Source organism: Oncorhynchus mykiss, chromosome 5, assembly GCF_057628025.1.
Source record: "Oncorhynchus mykiss isolate SJ-2025 chromosome 5, ASM5762802v1, whole genome shotgun sequence".
Classification (NCBI taxonomy): domain Eukaryota; kingdom Metazoa; phylum Chordata; class Actinopteri; order Salmoniformes; family Salmonidae; genus Oncorhynchus; species Oncorhynchus mykiss.
This window is the reverse complement of record NC_143026.1, coordinates 42980612-42999551: the sequence shown is the minus strand read 5'-3', so window position 1 is coordinate 42999551 and position 18940 is coordinate 42980612. Positions and strand designations below refer to the sequence as shown.

General features: G+C 40.7%; 1 protein-coding gene across 2 annotated transcripts in view; it reads right to left on the bottom strand.

Annotated features, from left to right (window-relative positions):
- The window catches only part of LOC110523878 (alpha-mannosidase 2), a 73991-nt gene that overhangs the window by 18080 nt on the left and 36971 nt on the right, over positions 1 to 18940 (bottom strand). For both annotated transcript variants that reach the window (XM_036977591.2, XM_036977592.2), the window contains exons 10-14: positions 2365 to 2550; positions 2001 to 2115; positions 1381 to 1448; positions 981 to 1146; positions 512 to 742 (exon numbers count right to left, since the gene is read on the bottom strand). In XM_036977591.2, coding sequence (XP_036833486.2) covers positions 512 to 742; positions 981 to 1146; positions 1381 to 1448; positions 2001 to 2115; positions 2365 to 2550 — 766 coding nt within the window. The remainder of the gene's footprint in view (positions 1 to 511; positions 743 to 980; positions 1147 to 1380; positions 1449 to 2000; positions 2116 to 2364; positions 2551 to 18940) is intronic.

The window sequence follows — 18940 nt, the reverse complement described above, 5'->3', positions numbered from 1 at the left end:
ACTAAGCTATTCTTTACTATGCTATTCTTTACTAAACTATGCTTTACTAAACTATGCTTTACTAAACTATGCTTTACTAAGCTATTCATTACTATGCTATACTTTACTAAGCTATTCATTACTATGCTATACTAAGCTATACTTTACTAAACTATTCTTTACTAAACTATGCTTTACTAAGCTATTCATTACTATGCTATACTTTACTAAACTATGCTTTACTAAGCTATGCTATACTTTACTAAGCTATTCTTTACTTTACTAAGCTATGCTTTACTAAACTATGCTTTACTAAACTATGCTTTACTAAACTATGCTTTACTAAGCTATTCATTACTATGCTATGCTTTACTAAACTATGCTTTACTAAACTATGCTTTACTAAACTATGCTTTACTAAACTATGCTTTACTAAGCTATTCATTACTTTGCTATGCTTTACTAAACTATGCCATGTTATACTTTACCGTGCAATGGTATGCTTTGTTATGCTATGCTGTGCATGTCTCACCTCCATCAGGCCGGTGATGGGGGAGCTCCAGACCTGGAGGTGGGGGTTGTGGATGCTGAGGGGGGTGGAGGCGTCCTGGGGGATGTTAACTGTGAAGTGCTTCACGTTGACGGAAAGCTCGCCGCTCTGCCTGAAGAAGACGTATTCTGCAGTCTCCGCTCTGCCGCTCGCAGCCTCACCTAACTGGTACACCCCAAGACCCAGCGCTGGCACCTGCGCTATGAATGACAACTGACCCCAAGAGAAAACACCATAACATGAGATAATGTGGTGGAAAGCATACATGAACATAAAAGATAAAATCACAATGAACTGGTAACACATTGGTAATCAATCTCCAGTTAATCTCCGTGGTAACCTCATAGTCCTACCTGATTCTGCCATTATAAAAAACGATCGATAAATAACATTCACATGGATAAATAAAGGCTAAATACAAACACAAACGACAAAAAATTGACAATTGTACCTGGAAGGCCTCTGTGGAGGCTGTGGTGGGTTCGTTCCACACCGCGCTGACTTGAGCGGGGACGGGACGACCGTGGTCTGTGACCACACGTACGTGGGGAGTGTTCACATACACAGTCACCACTGACGTGCGGTCCTGCTCCGTGGGGTTGTAGACGACCACAGACCTGTTGGAAAATAGACAGGTTGGTGCGAGTTGCTAACGCTTTGAAAAGTCTGAAAGGCAAATTGGTCATAAAGAAAAGATTCCACAGCTGTTGTCATCAGGTTTAACATTGTTCAACCTGACCAGACTATTACTTCCTGTATTTATTCTAAATCATGTTTGCAATGTGAAAGGGGTCATAATATCAGGCAGAATGTGTAAGGGAAAAGGGAGGAAGATTTGTACGGTGCCTTACCTAGGCTGTGAGCTGATTTTCAGAACTGTTTTTCGAGGCAGGGCATCTTGAGCAGGCTGAATATCATCCTGAGAGAAATGAGATTAGAGTTGATTTGCAAAAGAACACCAATCTGGTATAGCTACACCAACACACAGTCCACGGGCTATATCCAGTCCTTATAGACTAGTTTTCAAAAAAATATATTTAATTTGAGTTTTTCTGGTATTGGTAATGCTTTTCAAAACGGAAAAGCTATTTAAACATCTAAGGCTCATTCACTTGAACACAATTTTCATTAGGTTTGGGTGAGTGAGATGCATATTGAGCGTCTTTTCAGCTGCTGTAGCGAAACCAGGAAGTGGAAGAGGATACTTTACTCTGAAAATTGATGTTGACTTCCTGCCCGGGCAATTTGCATATTCAAATCCTGATGTTGTGCCTCCTTCAGGGATTTGGCCGAAAGTAGAGTCTGGTAAACACTTCAAATGTAGCTATGGCACACATTTCACTCCCTGCACCACCACCATAAACTGTCACCCTTTGAAAATCACTATACTAATCTGAAATGTTGCTATGTACAATCAACTACCTTGTGTTTCAACACTAAAATTAAAATGCCAACGTTTTTTTTTACTCACCATTTGAAGGAAGGCCTTTGAGGGATTGTAACTGTATGCACTTTTGTCCTTCAGCACCAGCCAGTGAGCGGAATTGACGATCACTTGTTTCAAATTCAAAATGGAATGAAACAATCTGAGAAGGGAGATTTGTTCTAATGAAATGCCCAGAGGAAAGCAGTCAAAGTTCTTAGTCAAATATATAGTGTTTCACTTTAATTTAACCAACGTCTACAGCACAATGCTGGTAATAATCACAAAACCATGTCAGTGCCAATCCATTAAATTATTGATTAATCCTCGTGTTCACGTTTGAACTGCATCTCTCCCCATCAATTAAGACAATGAAAACTAATAAAGAAAGCAATAAAAAAAAAAGTGATACCTGATACCGTAGTCGATCACTACCAATTCCTTGCCGGTGCCTGTGATGGCGTCATGGTGCTGGAACAGGCCCAGGTTCCTCCTGGCTTCAGTGAGCAGTCTGTAATTCTCCATTGCTGGAAAATCATTCCGCTTCCCAGACCTCCTAATATTGGCCAGGGTGAGGGAGTAGATGATTTCAGCAGCCCTGAAGGACAGACAGAGAGAAGAGTTATTTTCTTCAGTATGCCTTTCCATGACACGAAGATAAGACATGGGTCGTGTTCATTAGGGAGGAAACGTTTTGAACAGGGAGATGCTACAGTGCCTTCAGAAAGTATTCAGACCCCTTGAATTTTTCCACATTTTGTTACGTTACAGCCTTATTCTAAAATGTATTTATTTTTTAAATACTCAGCAATCAACAGCAATCCCCATAATTCCAAAGGTTTTTAGGAATGTTTGGAAATGTATTAAAAATAAAAAACAGAAATCCAATATTTACATAAGTATTCAGACCTTTTGCTATGAGACTCGAAATTGAGCTCAGGTACATCCTGTTTCCGTTGATCATCCTTGAGATGTGTATACAACTTGGAGTCCACCTGTGGTACATTCAATTGATTGGACATGATTTGAAAAGGCTGTTTATATAAGGTCCCCCAGTTGACAGTGCCTGTCAGAGCAAAAACCAAGCCATGAGGTTGAAGGAATTGTCCGTAGAGCTCCAAGACGGGATTGTGTCGAAGCACACATCTGGGAAATGGTACCGAATAATTTCTGCTGAATTGAAGGTCCCCAAGAACACAGTGGCAAACATCATGGAAGAAGTTGCACGCATGACAAAACTGAGCAATCGGGGTAGTAGGGCCTTGGTCAGGAAGGTGACCAAGAACCCGATGGTCACAATGACAGAGCTCTAGAGTTCCTCTGTGGAGATGGGAGAACCTTCCAGAAGGACAACCATCTCTGCAGCACTCCACCAATCAGGCCTTTATGGTAGAGTGACCTGATGGAATCCACCCATCAGTAAAAGGCCCATGACAGCCCGCATGGTGTTTGCTAAAAGGCACCTAAAGGACTCCAAGACCATTAGAAACAAGATTCTCTGGTCTAATGAAACGAAGATTGAACTCTTTGGCCTGAATGGCAAGCGTCACTTCTGGAGGGAACCTGGCACCATCCCTATGGTGAAGTATGGTGGTTTCAGCATCAGACTGTGGAGATGTTTTTCAGCGGCAGGGACTGGGGGACTAGTCAGGACCGAGGCAAAGATGAACGGAGTAAAGTACAGAGAGATCCTTAATGAAAACCTGCTCTAGAGTGCACAGGACCACAGATTGGGGTGAAGGTTCACCTTCTAACAGGACAACAACCCTAAGCACACAGCCAAGACAACGCAGGAGTGGCTTTGAGGCAAAGCATGGAGCATGGACATCTCTGGAGAGACCTGAAAATAGCTGTGTAGCAGCGCTCCAACCTGACAGAGCTTGAGAGGATCTGCCGAGAAGAATGGGAGACACTCCCCAAATACAGGTGTGCCAAGCTTGTAGCATCATACCCAAGAAGACTCGAGGCTGTAATTGCAGCCAAAGTTGCTTCAACAAAGTACTGAGTAAAGGGTCTGAATACTTATGTAAATGTGATATTTCAGTTTTACATTTTTTTTTATAAATGAGCAAAAATGTCTAAATCCTGTTTTTGCTATTTCATTATTGGATATTGTGGGCAGATTGATGAGATAAAAACAACAACAATTTAATCAATTTTAGAATAAGGCTGTAACCTAACAAAATGTGGAAAAAGTCAAGGGGTCGGACTACTTTCCAAAGGCACTGTATATGATTTGTCCAATAAGACTGCAGATTTTTGTTTTCCATTGCAAAAAGTTTTGCTTTGTTCACTCATGTCAGTGAAGTGAAAAATAGTTGTTGATATATGGGTCATCATGGGCCAAGAGCGTAAGAAAAGTACTCCAAATTGACCACAGTTGGAAATCTCCCGTATTTGATTGCAATCAGAGTCTCAGCTTGTGTTATGGAACCCATTTAACCCCCGAGCCACAACAATGAAAACTGAGCTGCTCTTCTCCCAAAATAGAGGTCTTTTCATTTTCCCTAGATAGGGCTGTGGCGGTAATGACATTTTGTCAATTGGTGATTATCAAGCAAATAACTGCCGTTCTCATGGTAATTGACCGTTAATGAACATAAACACATTTAGCATTTCCTGGCTTCCACGCATAGTGACATGACTGCCCTGTGAGGATCAGAATGGGTCAGATCAGCTCGGCGGTGGATGACAGTAGCCAGGCCCTCTCTCACCCACAGAAGGGGGGAGGGAGCTGCTGGGGGGTTGACAGTTCACACCCTCTTGTAAATTACTGGAGAAGAGGACTCTCTTTTGTCCCCTCCAATATTAACCAAAGGTGTCCCTTTGTTAACAGACAGTCTTCCCGCCGAAACTCTAACAGTTTCTAAAGCAAATACTGGAACAATATTTCTAACATAAGAACGTGGGGAATGGTCAGTGGGGAATAATCATTTCAAATGGATTGTTATTTTGTGGTGTCATTAAAAATGGTATAAAGGAAATACTGTAACTTGGAAAGTACAGTGCCTTGCGAAAGTATTCGGCCCCCTTGAACTTTGCGACCTTTTGCCATATTTCAGGCTTCAAACATAAAGATATAAAACTGTATTTTTTTGTGAAGAATCAACGACAAGTGGGACACAATCATGAAGTGGAACGACATTTATTGGATATTTCAAACTTTTTTAACAAATCAAAAACTGAAAAATTGGGCGTGCAAAATGATTCAGCCCCTTTACTTTCAGTGCAGCAAACTCTCTCCAGAAGTTCAGTGAGGATCTCTGAATGATCCAATGTTGACCTAAATGACTAATGATGATAAATACAATCCACCTGTGTGTAATTAAGTCTCCGTATAAATGCACCTGCACTGTGATAGTCTCAGAGGTCCGTTAAAAGCGCAGAGAGCATCATGAAGAACAAGGAACACACCAGGCAGGTCCGAGATACTGTTGTGAAGAAGTTTAAAGCCGGATTTGGATACAAAAAGATTTCCCAAGCTTTAAACATCCCAAGGAGCACTGTGCAAGCGATAATATTGAAATGGAAGGAGTATCAGACCACTGCAAATCTACCAAGACCTGGCCGTCCCTCTAAACTTTCAGCTCATACAAGGAGAAGACTGATCAGAGATGCAGCCAAGAGGCCCATGATCACTCTGGATGAACTGCAGAGATCTACAGCTGAGGTGGGAGACTCTGTCCATAGGACAACAATCAGTCGTATATTGCACAAATCTGGCCTTTATGGAAGAGTGGCAAGAAGAAAGCCATTTCTTAAAGATATACATAAAAAGTGTTGTTTAAAGTTTGCCACAAGCCACCTGGGAGACACACCAAACATGAGGAAGAAGGTGCTCTGGTCAGATGAATCCAAAATTGAACTTTTTGGCAACAATGCAAAACGTTATGTTTGGCGTAAAAGCAACACAGCTCATCACCCTGAACACACCATACCCACTGTCAAACATGGTGGTGGCAGCATCATGGTTTGGGCCTGCTTTTCTTCAGCAGGGACAGGGAAGATGGTTACAATTGTTGGGAAGATGGATGGAGCCAAATACAGGACCATTCTGGAAGAAAACCTGATGGAGTCTGCAAAAGACCTGAGACTGGGACGGAGATTTGTCTTCCAACAAGACAATGATCCAAAACATAAAGCAAAATCTACAATGGAATGGTTCAAAAATAAACATATCCAGGTGTTGGAATGGCCAAGTCAAAGTCCAGACCTGAATCCAATCGAGAATCTGTGGAAAGAACTGAAAACTGCTGTTCACAAATGCTCTCCATCCAACCTCACTGAGCTCGAGCAGTTTTGCAAGGAGGAATGGGAAAAAATGTCAGTCTCTCGATGTGCAAAACTGATAGAGACATACCCCAAGCGACTTACAGCTGTAATCGCAGCAAAAGGTGGCGCTACAAAGTATTAACTTAAGGGGGCTGAATAATTTTGCACGCCCCAATTTTTCAGTTTTTGATTTGTTAAAAAAGTTTGAAATATCCAATAAATGTCGTTCCACTTCATGATTGTGTCCCACTTGTTGTTGATTCTTCACAAAAAAATACAGTTTTATATCTTTATGTTTGAAGCCTGAAATGTGGCAAAAGGTCGCAAAGTTCAAGGGGGCCGAATACTTTCGCAAGGCACTGTATATCCCCTTTGTCTGTCAAGTTTCCATCAAATACATGTATATAATATGAAAAATGATGAAAGTATTAAGTAGGAATGTGATTTTAGGAGCCATAAGAGAATCTACCTCCTATAAACTGTGCATAAGTAGACACCCCCCGAGTGAGGTCAGAGAGCGTGTCAGTGTCACGTGTGCTCCCTCTCCAGTCTCTAGGTCACCAGGCTGCTTGTTATGGCGCACACCTGTCACCATCGTTACGCGCACCTGTGCTTCATCAGACTCACCTGGACTCCATCACCTCCTTAATTACCTGCCCTATTTATGTCACTCCATTTGGTTCCTTCTCCGAGCGTTATTGTAACGAAATGAACATTAGACCAGAAAAACGGTAGCCTACACGGTTGAAATGGTTGGAACTTTGAACCTCAACATGAGGTAAAGAAAAAATAAACTCACCTCCCAGACTAGACCAGAACATCGCCAGGCTGCAGCTGTGCATGTAAAGTGGTTGAAACTCTGACTATTAACACGAGGTGGAGAGAGGAGAAAACTCCCCTCTAGGACAATCACTGGTACGGCTGATTAGCTGTCCTAAGTCAAATATCTAGAAATGTTCATTTAAGTGGGACCATGCTATTACTCTTCAAATCATCCAACTGTACTATTCTCCTCAAACCATCGTATTACACTACTCTCATCACCCCACTAGGAACCATCGACACGGCTGGCTAGCCTATCTTCAAAGAAGCAGCTTCAGGAGCGAATGGAACAGAGTGAACTCTTTAGTTCTGTTCAGGACGGACAAAGACATTCACACATAAATACAATCATGATTTATTTTTTCAAAAGGGTGGTGGTTTGTGTGCAAAGTATATGATTACTGTGAGAATAGTTTTGTAAATGTATCAATGATAAGTGTCTTTTTCTCTCTCTCCCTCTCCATGTTGTTATGTAAAAAGCCACCATATTGTGTCAGTCCACTAGGGACCTTTAATTATGTATGAAGTGTGTATGTTTAATCTGTGTTATTATTTAGTTGGCTAGTAAATAAATAATGAAACCAATTTATGTAGTACTGAATCATAAGTAAGGCTGGAGGTTTTGCAGATTCAAGAAGGTTACGACTGTTCAGAATGACGATATGATAAAAGGTTATCATTAATGTGTTGACTGTTTTATGGATGTGATACGTAAAGATCCTTCAGAGTTTAATATGGGAGATGGTAACTCTTTAAACAGTTGTCCTTATGTTAGGCCCTGATCTGGCTATGGCTGTGGGCTACATATGGCTGTGGGCTACATTAGTTAATTTAGCAGAAAAGATTTGCTAAGAATTCCGTGGCACTATTTTATATGATTTTATAGAATGAAGAATACAATTGAACATTGATGAATAAAATAGAAAGGGTATTTTCTCCAAATGATTTGAGGGAGTGCTCACATGCAGCTATTCTGTGTTGAGGGGTTAACAAAGAAACAGGTCCTCCTATTTGCTTAATTTAGAGTTATTTAAGCAACTGTAGTTGTGATACAAACGTTGGGCTATATGTTTAGATGTTGTATACTCCATGATGCAACTCTAATGATGATTTGAAAAAAAAAGGCATGAGCTATGCTTTGTTTTTTGAGCAGTACACACACTTAATCAGTCTCTCATTCACAATTTGACAAGCACTTGATAATGCCTCAAACTTCTCGGCGGCATCCCCATTGTGTGGCAGTAATGCCCCCTAAAGAAATCCATGCCTTTTGCGGCCAGTGACTGTTGAGCCCTAGGGCCGAATATATTAAATATAATTCCATTCTCCTGGCTGTGGGCTCCGAAGCACCTTTCACTCACATGGCTCTCTCAGATAGCTCAATTCTTAGTAGCCAATGCCCGTCACGTGATCAGGTCTTTTTCACAGGCTACACGTGAAGACGGACACATCAGGGACGGAACGGCCCGTGTCCTTATCCAATTCCGAGGCGTATATTAACAATATTGAAAGAATTGTCCACATTTACTTTTCGTCAGCCAACAAGATGAGTAGGCCTAACGAATAGCAAAAGAACTAGCCTATGTCAATCTACTATCCAGCAAAAGAACTAGCCTATGTCAATTTACTATCCCAATAGTACAAAAGTTGACCTATTATATTCTGTGAGAGAAAGAAATATTCAAAACATAGTCTGAGACAGTTGTGGGATGCGATAGATCCCAAATTAATACAACCATTAGCATCCAAAAAACGTGTGAGGCTGACGCAACAGATCAGAACGTTTAGCTTAAATGTTGATCAACTATTAGGCTATTTCTTCACATCATAAGTGCAAATGTTCCAAAATGCAATCAATTAGCGGGGAAAGTGACCGCAAATGCTATTCTGCATGTAATGCTTTTATTATAAAGGTTAGCATTTTCATGGTGAAAATGATCTTCCCTAAACTTGATACTCACGCGCTGCGTATGTATGCCAGTTAGGCCTCCCGAGTGGGGCAGCGGTCTAAGGCAATGTTAGGGGAGGGTTTGGACAACTGGGATGTCCTTGTCACATCGCACTCTAGCGACTCCTTGTGGCGGCCTGGCGCATGCACGCTGACTTCAGTCGCTAGCTGTATGGTGTTTCATTTTAAGAAGTTATTTGGCCACTTTAGTCGTGATATAAACCTTACCATAACTACATGAGGTGTGTGATTATGATTTGAAAACGTTGCAAAAAAAACTTACTGAGCACAAGCTGGGCATCATTCACAAGTGATAATATATAATTCACAAGTGATAGGCTAATATTGTCACCCATTAAACTATTCTTGATTTAATCTTGTCTTTACATGTACAAAAACATACATGTGTGAAATTTGTTTTGATTTAGAATGGACCATTATCATGCACCTGTCTAGAAACGGGCAGGGGATAAAAAAATAAAAAAACTTAAATAGCGAAAGGAGGACGCTTTTCCTGTGGTTCATTTCATGACAGCCAGATAGGCTACACTCCTGTTGTAAAGAGAAGCAATGTGCTTAATATTAGTCAAGTTTAAAAATAAATATAGTAGGCCTAGCCTATAGAAAGCTGATAGGATCCTCCTCTTTTTAATTGAGACCATCAAAACTCAGTTTTCTCACGAAATTGCATACCCTACAGAAATGTTGCGCAACATGAACTCATGGGCTCTCATGAAGTGTTTGACTAGATTCTTGAATTTGCATTGATGTCAGAGTGATTAGAGGGACAATAGAGTGCTTGAGTACCAGGCAGTTAGCAAGTTTGGTAGGCTACTAATGACCATCAGCAGCATCAGAGCTTGGAGAAGCCTAATTATTGTGACAAAACCGTTCACATGGAATTTGACTGCCGTCATGACTCGTGTCCGCCGGTGCGGCGGTAATACGGAACACCCTAACAGCCCTAGATAGTATCAAGGAAAACAGCTGATGGAAGAGTGTTCTCTTTAACTGCTTAAGCCCTGTAAGTGCTGTCAGGGAATCAGACACTATCAGTGTTACAGTTCTAAAGGTTCAATGCAGCTGTTTTTATCTTAATATCAAATACTTTCTGGGTAACAATTCAGTACTTTACTATGATGGTTTTCAATGAAAATGGTCAAAAAGAAACATAGCTTCGTAGCAAGAGCAATTTCTCCAGCAAGATGTTTGCCAGGAATGTCTGGGAGTGGTCTGAGTGGGGAGGGGAAAACTGAAAACGAGTTGGTATTGGCAGAGAGGTTTGGAACTCTTTCTTATTGGACTAATAACTCATTTTACCGCATGGTGATGTCACCATGGAAGACTAAAACTCCAACCCACCAAAAACAGACAGACATTTCAGGCAGTCTTTTCAAACAGCTCTTACACTAAAAGGGCATTATTATTATTTTCACAATATTATTCCAAACTCATGGTGCGGAAATATACTGTATATATTAAAACCCAGGAACTGCACTGGGCCTTCAAAATCACAATTCTGAGTTTGTGTTTCAGCTAGGGCTGTTAATGGTGACTGTATTACCGCCGCACCTACGGTCACACAGTCAAATTCCACGTGACCGTTTAGTCATGGTAACTAGGCTTCTCCAAATCTGTGCTCTGATGCTGCTGAAGGTCATTAGCTAATGTGCTAACTGCCAGTGCTAATGTCCTAGTACTCATCAATCTATTGCCCCTCTAATCACTCTAAAATCAATGCAAATGCATTCAAAAATCGAATTAAACACTTAATGAGAGCCCATGAGCACGTCACACAACATTTCTGTAGGCTATGCAATTGCGTGAGAAAACTGAGTTTTTATGGCCTCTATTGAAAAGAGGAGGATCCCATCAGCTTTCTATAATATTCAAATCAAATCAAACGTTATTTGTCGCATGCGCCGAATACAACAGGTGTCGGTAGACCTTACTGTGGAATGCTTACTTACAAGCCCCTAACCAACAGTGCAGTTCAAGAAAGAGTTAAGAAAATAATGACCAAATAAACTAAAGTAAAAAATTATTAAAAAGTAACACAATAAAATAACAATAACGAGGCTATATACAGGAGGGTACCGGTACTGAGTCAATGGGGCGGCAGGGTAGCCTAGTGGTTAGAGCGTTGGACTAGTAACCGAAAGGTTGCAAGTTCAAAACCCCGAGCTGTCGTTCTGCCCCTGAACAGGCAGTTAACCCACAGTTCCTAGGCCGTCATTGAAAATAAGAATTTGTTCTTAACTGACTTGCCTAGTTGAATAAATAAAAAAAATGTGCGGGGGTACAGGTTAGTTGAGGTAATTTGTACATGTAGGTAGGGGTGAAGTGACTATGCATAGATAATGAACAGCGAGTAGCAGCAGAGTAAAAAAAAAACAAATAGAGTGGCGGGGGGTTGATGTAAATAGGTCTGGTGTCCATTTGATGAATTGTTCAGCAGTCTTATGGCTTGGGGGTAGAATCAGTTAAGGAGCTTGCTGTGCGGTAGCAGAGAGAACAGTCTGTGACTGGAGTTTGACAATCTTTGGGGGCTTCCTCTGACACCGCCTAGTATATAGATCCTGGAGCTTGTGATAGCCCCGCACTAGCCTCTATAGCCCCTTACGGTCAGATGCCGAGCAGTTGCTATACCAGGCGGTGATGCAACCGATCAGGATACTCTAGATGGTGCAGCAGAACTTTTTCAGGATCTGGGGACCAAACGTTGTTTGTCAGCGTTGTTTGTCAGTGTCAGCAGAGTACCCTGTAATTTGGCGTAATAAGAACGATTCTGCTAATGTCTCCAGTCATATAAAGAGTTGTACAATTGCATGAAATGTGTTTATAGAAGGCCATATTTTTCCCATGCAAAAAGGGAAGAAATTTATCTGATATCGCCTAGGAATATACTCGCTCAGCCATGCATTGAACTGCAGACATACGTCTGCAAATAGAATGATGCATGAAGTGCTTTATTATAAAGGTGCATTTTTATGGTGAAAATGACTTTGCCCAAACTTGAAGCTCACACACCACCTATGTGTGCCAGGTTGTAAAGTGGATTCATGTGCTTAAAGTTAAGAATTGAGCAATAAATATAGCAGCACGAGAAAGCTGGGATCCTTTCTTTAAATAGTTGCCAGTCAAATCTCTGTTGTCACATGCTTATAAGAACACGTGTTTTGCTAGGCTCTGTGGGCATGTGACAACAGAGTTTTTGACTGGCAACTATTTAAAGAAAGGATCCCAGCTTTCTCGTGCCAAATCTTTTCAGTCTGCTGAGGGGGAAAAGGAGTTGTTGTGCCCTCTTCACGACTGTCTTGGTAATATTAAGCCCATTGCGTTGCTTTACAGCAGGAGTATAGCCTACCTGGCTGGCATGAAAATGAACCACAGGAAAAGCGTCCTTCATTTGCTAATCAAGTGCAGAGATGACATGTATTTTATTCCCCTGCTACTGTTCCGACAGGTGCATAATAACGGTTACATTCTAAATGTAAATGATGCCCAGCATGTGCAGTAAGACAAGAAACACCACATGCCTTTTTTTTGTTGTGACTTTTTCTAATCATAGTCACACACATCATGTAGCCTAGCGCACGGGCTTATAATTTGATTGTATCACAACTAAAGTGACCAAATAACTCCATACGTATCCTATAGGCTTTAGGACCCCCTGGAACATGGTTGGAGAGCACAGAGCCCACAGAGCCTAGCAAAACACGTGTTCTTATAAGCATGTGGCAACAGAGATTTGACTGGCAACTATTTAAAGAAAGGATCCCAGCTTTCTCGTGCTGCTATATTTATTGCTCAATTCTTAACTTTAAGCACATAAATCCACTTTACAACCTGGCACACATGTGAGCTTCAAGTTTGGGCAAAGTCATTTTCGCCATAAAAATGCACCTTTATAATAAAGCACTTCATGCATCATTCTATTTGCAGACGTATGTAAGATAGTCTACTATTCCTAATGTGATGAGTAGATTGGATAGTCATCATTGAGGCTAATAATATAACTCAATCACTGTTCGCAAAAATAAATACAGTTCAATGCATGGCTGAGCGAGTATATTCCTAGGCGATATCAGATACATTTCTTCCCTCTTTGCATGGGAAAAAATATGGCCTTTTATAAACACATTTCATGCAATTGTACTACTCTTTATATGACTGGAGACATTAGCAGAATCGTTCTTAATACGCCAAATTACAGGGCACTACTCTGCTGACACTGGCAAACAACGTTGTCCATGTAATAGGTCTACAAGAAGGAGAGACACAAATTGAATATGCCGTCCATCAAAACTGGAGGAAATTATTGTCCAAAAAACAAACTTTTAAGTAACACGGACCCAATAATGATAAATAGTGAATATGCGCACCGGGGATATTGCCGATTCTCTCCACTGGTGCCAATAAGACAGGCTCTACTATTGTCCACTAAATTAAGTTGAGAATTTGAAATGATTAGTATTTTCATTGTCTTCTCTTTACAGCTATAAACATTTGCTTTCCAAACTATGTTTTCCTGTGATTGTATTTTGAAATATTGCGGTATGCCTGGCTTGGCCTCTCTACTCTTCACAGTCACAACACAACAATCATCTGCTCAAATTGCTTGCGCTACCTTTCCTTCTGACTGTAGGCAATACGATTTAAAGAAGGTAATGCTCCTCGGTGGCCAAATCATGCTTTAGTAGCCTATTATGAATAATTGTATTTATTTCTGTATAGATGGGAGTAGTTAGCCTATATCATTTGGGTAATTTAATTTAGGAATAGCTTCCCCTAGCCTTATGGATATGCTGCCTATGCTTGCATATTTAAAAACATAACCTGCCAAAATCTAAAAATATAGTATTTGTAATACAGCTAAAGTTGCATAAATATCTCAAAATGAAGCATATAGTAGGACCTCACTCCCTCAGAAATCGTTTGGAGAAAATATCCTTACTAATTTATTCAGCTATGTTCAATTGTATTCATGCTTTAAGATAATATAAAATAATGCCACAGAATTCTAAGCAAATCTTGTCTGCTAATGTCACGTTCGTCATAATGATCGGACCAAGGCGCAGAGTGGTAAGCGTACATTCTTATTTATTTAACGAATGAACACTGAACAAAATAACAATACGAACCGTGAAGCTAATATGAGTAGTGCAGACAGGCAACTAAACATAGAACAAGAACCCACAAACACAAAAGGTGAAATAGCTACCTAAATATGATCCCCAATCAGAGACAACGATAAACAGCTGCCTCTGATTGGGAACCATATCAGGCCACCATAGACATACATACTACCTAGACCTACAAAACCCCTACACATACAAAACCCATAGACAATACAAAAACTAGCATACCTACCCTAGTCACACCCTGAACTAACCAAAATAATAAAGAAAACAGAGATATCTCAGGTCAGGGCGTGACAGCTAAGCAAAGCCCACAGCCATATGGCATAGCCAGATCAGGGCCTAACCAGTGGAGGCTCCTCAGAGGAGGAAGGGGAGGACCATCCTCTTCAGGGAAATTTCATTTAAAAAAAAATAGTGAAACATTAACTTCTCTAGGGTAGGGGCAGCATTGGGGTTTTGGATGAAAAGCGTGCCCAAATTAAACTGCCTGCTACTCAGCCATAAAATAATATGCATATACTTAGTAGATTTGGATAGAAAACACTCTGAAGTTTCTAAAACAGCTTAAATGATGTCTGTGAGTATAACAGAAACCATATGGCAGGCAAAAACCTGATCCAACCAGGAAGTGGGAAATCTGAGGTTTGTAGTCTTTCAACTCATTGCCTATCGAATATACAGTGTCTATGGGGTCAAATGGCACTTCCTAAAGCTTCCACTAGATGTCACCAGTCTTTAGAACCTTATTTGAGGCTTCTACTGTGAAGTGGGGGCGAATGAGAGGGGAAGGAGTCAGAGGCCTGCCAGAGAGCCACGAGCTCAGTCTCGTGCGCTCACGTGAGAGCGAGCTCTGTTCCATTGCATTTCTACAGACAAAGGAATTCTCCGGTTGGAACATGTTACGGATACAAGTATCCTCTGTGTATCCTGTGAGTGTGTTTCTTTTCTCTCCTTCTCCCCTCACAGGTGAAAATCATCACTCCCCAATCAGTCACCAATCATCAATCAGAAGACACACCTCCTCCTGTTTCCTACCCAATCACCGTTCCTTTCCCTTTGTTTAAAAACCCTGTCAGTTGTTTGCTGTAGAGCTCAATCTCTCTGTAAATGCCATGTCTGTAGATCTCTCTGTTTCACTCTCTTTATGTATTGAGCTATCTTTTGTTTGAGCACCTCAATATCACTTTGTCCTCACCTGTGAGTATTGTTTTTGGTTATGGTGTTTGTGTTTGTTTGCTGGTGGGAAAAGGGGGAACCAAGACAAGTCGCCCATGAGCATACACTACCCGTAGGTAAACTTTGTTAAATACCCTAGTTAGAACTGGGCGGACCACCCACTGTATTTTTGGTTAGTTAGTTAGCTGTTGTTGAAATAGGCTAGTCTAGCTTAGGGGTGTTTTTGAATACTTATTATTTCTTTCCTTGGGTCCAGCTCAGCCCCTTTTCCTGCTCCCCCCATTACCGTGTGTTTTCCAATAAACCCTGAGTTTGATGGTAGATTTCAGTTGTCGTGGTTATTTCGTTCTCACTTTTACTTTGTCACTATTAGAATTTGTATGAGTTATGTTACGGGTCTCATTACCATCCCCCCTAGACTGTCGGGCCAAAAGGGATTCGTAACAGAACATTATTGAAGATTTATGTTAACATCGTAAAGATTGATTCTATACATCGTTTGACATGTTCCTACGAACTGTAATATGACTTTTCTTCTGACCTTTCGCCTGGACTTGCCCGCGCGTCGTGAGTTTGGATTTGTGAACTGAACGCGCTAACAAAAGGAGGTATTTGGACATAAAAGATGGACATTATCAAACAAAACAAACATTTATTGTGGAACTGGGATTCCTGGGAGTGCATTCTGATGAAGATCATCAAAGGTAAGTGAATATTTCTAATGTTATTTCTGACTTCTGTTAACTCCAACATGGCGGATATCTGTTTGACTTGATTTGTCTGAGCACCGTACTCAGATTATTGCATGGTGTGCTTTTTCCGTAAAGTTTAAAAAAAATCTGACATAGCGGTTGCATTAAGGAGAGGTAGATCTAAAATTCCATGCATAACAATTGTATCTTTAAGCAATGTTGATTATGAGTATTTCTGTAAATTGATGTGGCCCTCTGCAAAATCACTGGATGTTTTGGAACTACTGAACATAATGCGCCAATGTAAACTCAGATTTTTGGATATAAATATGAACTTTACAGAACAAAACATACACGTATTGTGTAACATGAAGTCCTTTGAGTGTCATCTGATGAAGATCATCAAAGGTTAGTGATTCATTTTATCTATATTTCTGCTTTTTGTGACTCCTCTCTTTGGCTGGAAAATGGCTGTGTTTTTCTGTGACTTGGCTCTGACCTAACATAATCGTTTGGTTTGCTTTTGTAGTAAAGCCTTTTTGAAATCGGATTTACAACAAGTGTATCTTTAAAATGGTGTAAAATACATGTATGTTTGAGGAATTTTAGTTATGGGATTTCTGTTTTGAATTTGGCGCCCTGCAGTTTCACTGGCTGTTGACGAGGTGGGACGCTACCGTCCCACGTACCCTAGAGAAATTAAAAAAGTTATCCTTTTTAGATTAAACTCTACTAAATATTCTCATATGTCACCAAATAATTGATTAAAATACACTGTTTTGCAATGAAGGTCTACAGTAACTTCAACAGCCCTGTCTGGGGTAGCACCATGGTATAACCGGAGGACAGCTAGCTTCCGTCTTCCTCTGGCTACATTGACTTCAATACAAAACCCAGGAGGCTCCTAGGACTTTCCCCCTTCCATTGACATACATGGTAATTATGACCACTCCCGGAGGATGTTCTCCAACCAATCAAAGCTTTTGCAGTATGAAATGACATGTTGTCCATCCAGAGAATTAACCTAGTGAGTTGTATTGGGATTGTGCCACAGAGCATTATGGGGGTTCTATGTGTTGAGAGGCTTGGTGACATTGTTGGATAGAGATTTTGGGGATATTATTCAATTCAAATTAGTTTTTTCAAATTACAAATTATTGTTTTCTTGGTTTTAGAACTTTATTTTTGTGCCCAGTTGGTTAAATTTGCCTTGCTAACTTCCATATCAGCACGAGTGTGCAGATTTCTCTGCCAGAATGAGTGAATGGCCAACGCTGACAAATGTTGTGGACTTTTTGTTGAAGAACCCCTTTCATTCTCTGGGGTACATGGGAAAGGTGTGAATTAAAAGCGAGGGTCGACCTCTGCCTGAGATTAGTTTCATGAATAAGGATGAAAAGATGAGGGCGTTCAGTACCACCTGACGTCAAAAGTATAGCTGGTTAACGGGGAGCTTTTCATCAAGCCGTCTGTATTGCTGGCCATGCCTGCTTTTGGAAAGTCTGAGCCTTGGTCGAAAGATGGGTACAGTGACCTGAAGAACATCGATTGTGTTCAGCTTAACGAAAAAACAAAAGCAGGGTATGCTCAGGTAGGCTTTCCACTTTCCTCCGGTATTTATTTAGCAAAGATGTTAACACATAATCACTCTGGACAGACACAAGCAAAAACTCCCGACAGAAATGTTGCCGCAGCCTAGGCTACACCTAAACACCTGACACGCTGTATTGGATAAAAACGAGACAATTTGAAAATTGCCCCACCGCTCTAAGACCAATGGTGTCACCAGTCTGCGTGCAGTTGTCAGTTATTGTCAGATATGTGGATGAAACAGGGTTTTATTCAGGAATGTTTCTTGGGATACTTTAAGAGGGCGAGGTGCGCAGTCTGTTTGACTTTATGAATTTTGAGATGTCTGAGTTTAACTTCATAGAGAAACTCGTTGTCCAAACCTACGATGGCGCAGCTGAAATGGAATGTATCTGCTATTTGTATTTACAGCTGTTTGTATTAAGTCCCCTCCTGTTCCCTGATTAAGAGGTGATGATCACACCACTTTACCTGCCATTGTCAACTCTCTCCTGACATGAACTGAAGCTACTCATCCACTGGCACAATGAACGCTTCCCCTCAAAGAACTGTGAGTACCCCTATCAATTTTCTCTCATTCCTGTATGTAGAGTCAATCACATACACAATCACATTATTACACATCAATGATTTTACTCCTTGCTTGGACTAACTCATTCTTAGCTCTTTTGTCTAACTGTGTAGTGTGTTGTGTTATTGTTTTTTGTCTTCCCTGTCAAATCCTATCCTGCACTGGTCAAGTCTCTGAACACCTCAACTCATGCCTCATACATACCCTCATTCAATCACTGCTGTGATCCCTTTCCAACACAGTTTAAGTAGCCCCCTCATTCCCTTCCCATAATAGTTTGCTATAAATGTCTTTATTAAATGCTTTAGGTTAACATAAATAGTCTTTGACGATTTTTGAAACACACTTTGTCGTCTATATTCATCCTCCTCAATTTTTCAGGTCACCAGCCGCCACTGGGCCTAACACAAGGACAACTAAGAATATACTATGTTGTTTTTCTGAAATAAGCTACATGTTTCTTTAGACCTGTCTAAAATAAATAGACCTGTCTAAAATAAATGCCGTAGGCTATATTAAATTGATTTATTAGACTTTTTAAAATGTAGATGTTCAAATGGTCTGCATCAGGGGCTTGTAGGTTAGGAGATCCTGAACGTGTTTATGGTAATATATCATGGTAATTAACGGTCAATTACCATGAGACTGGCAGTTATTTGCATGACAATCACGGGCTGACAAAATGTCATGACCACCACAGCCCTAGTTTCAGCCCAATGGCAGCCCTGCCACTTGGTTTGGTATAAAGCTGAGGGATGGAGAACTGGGAGAAT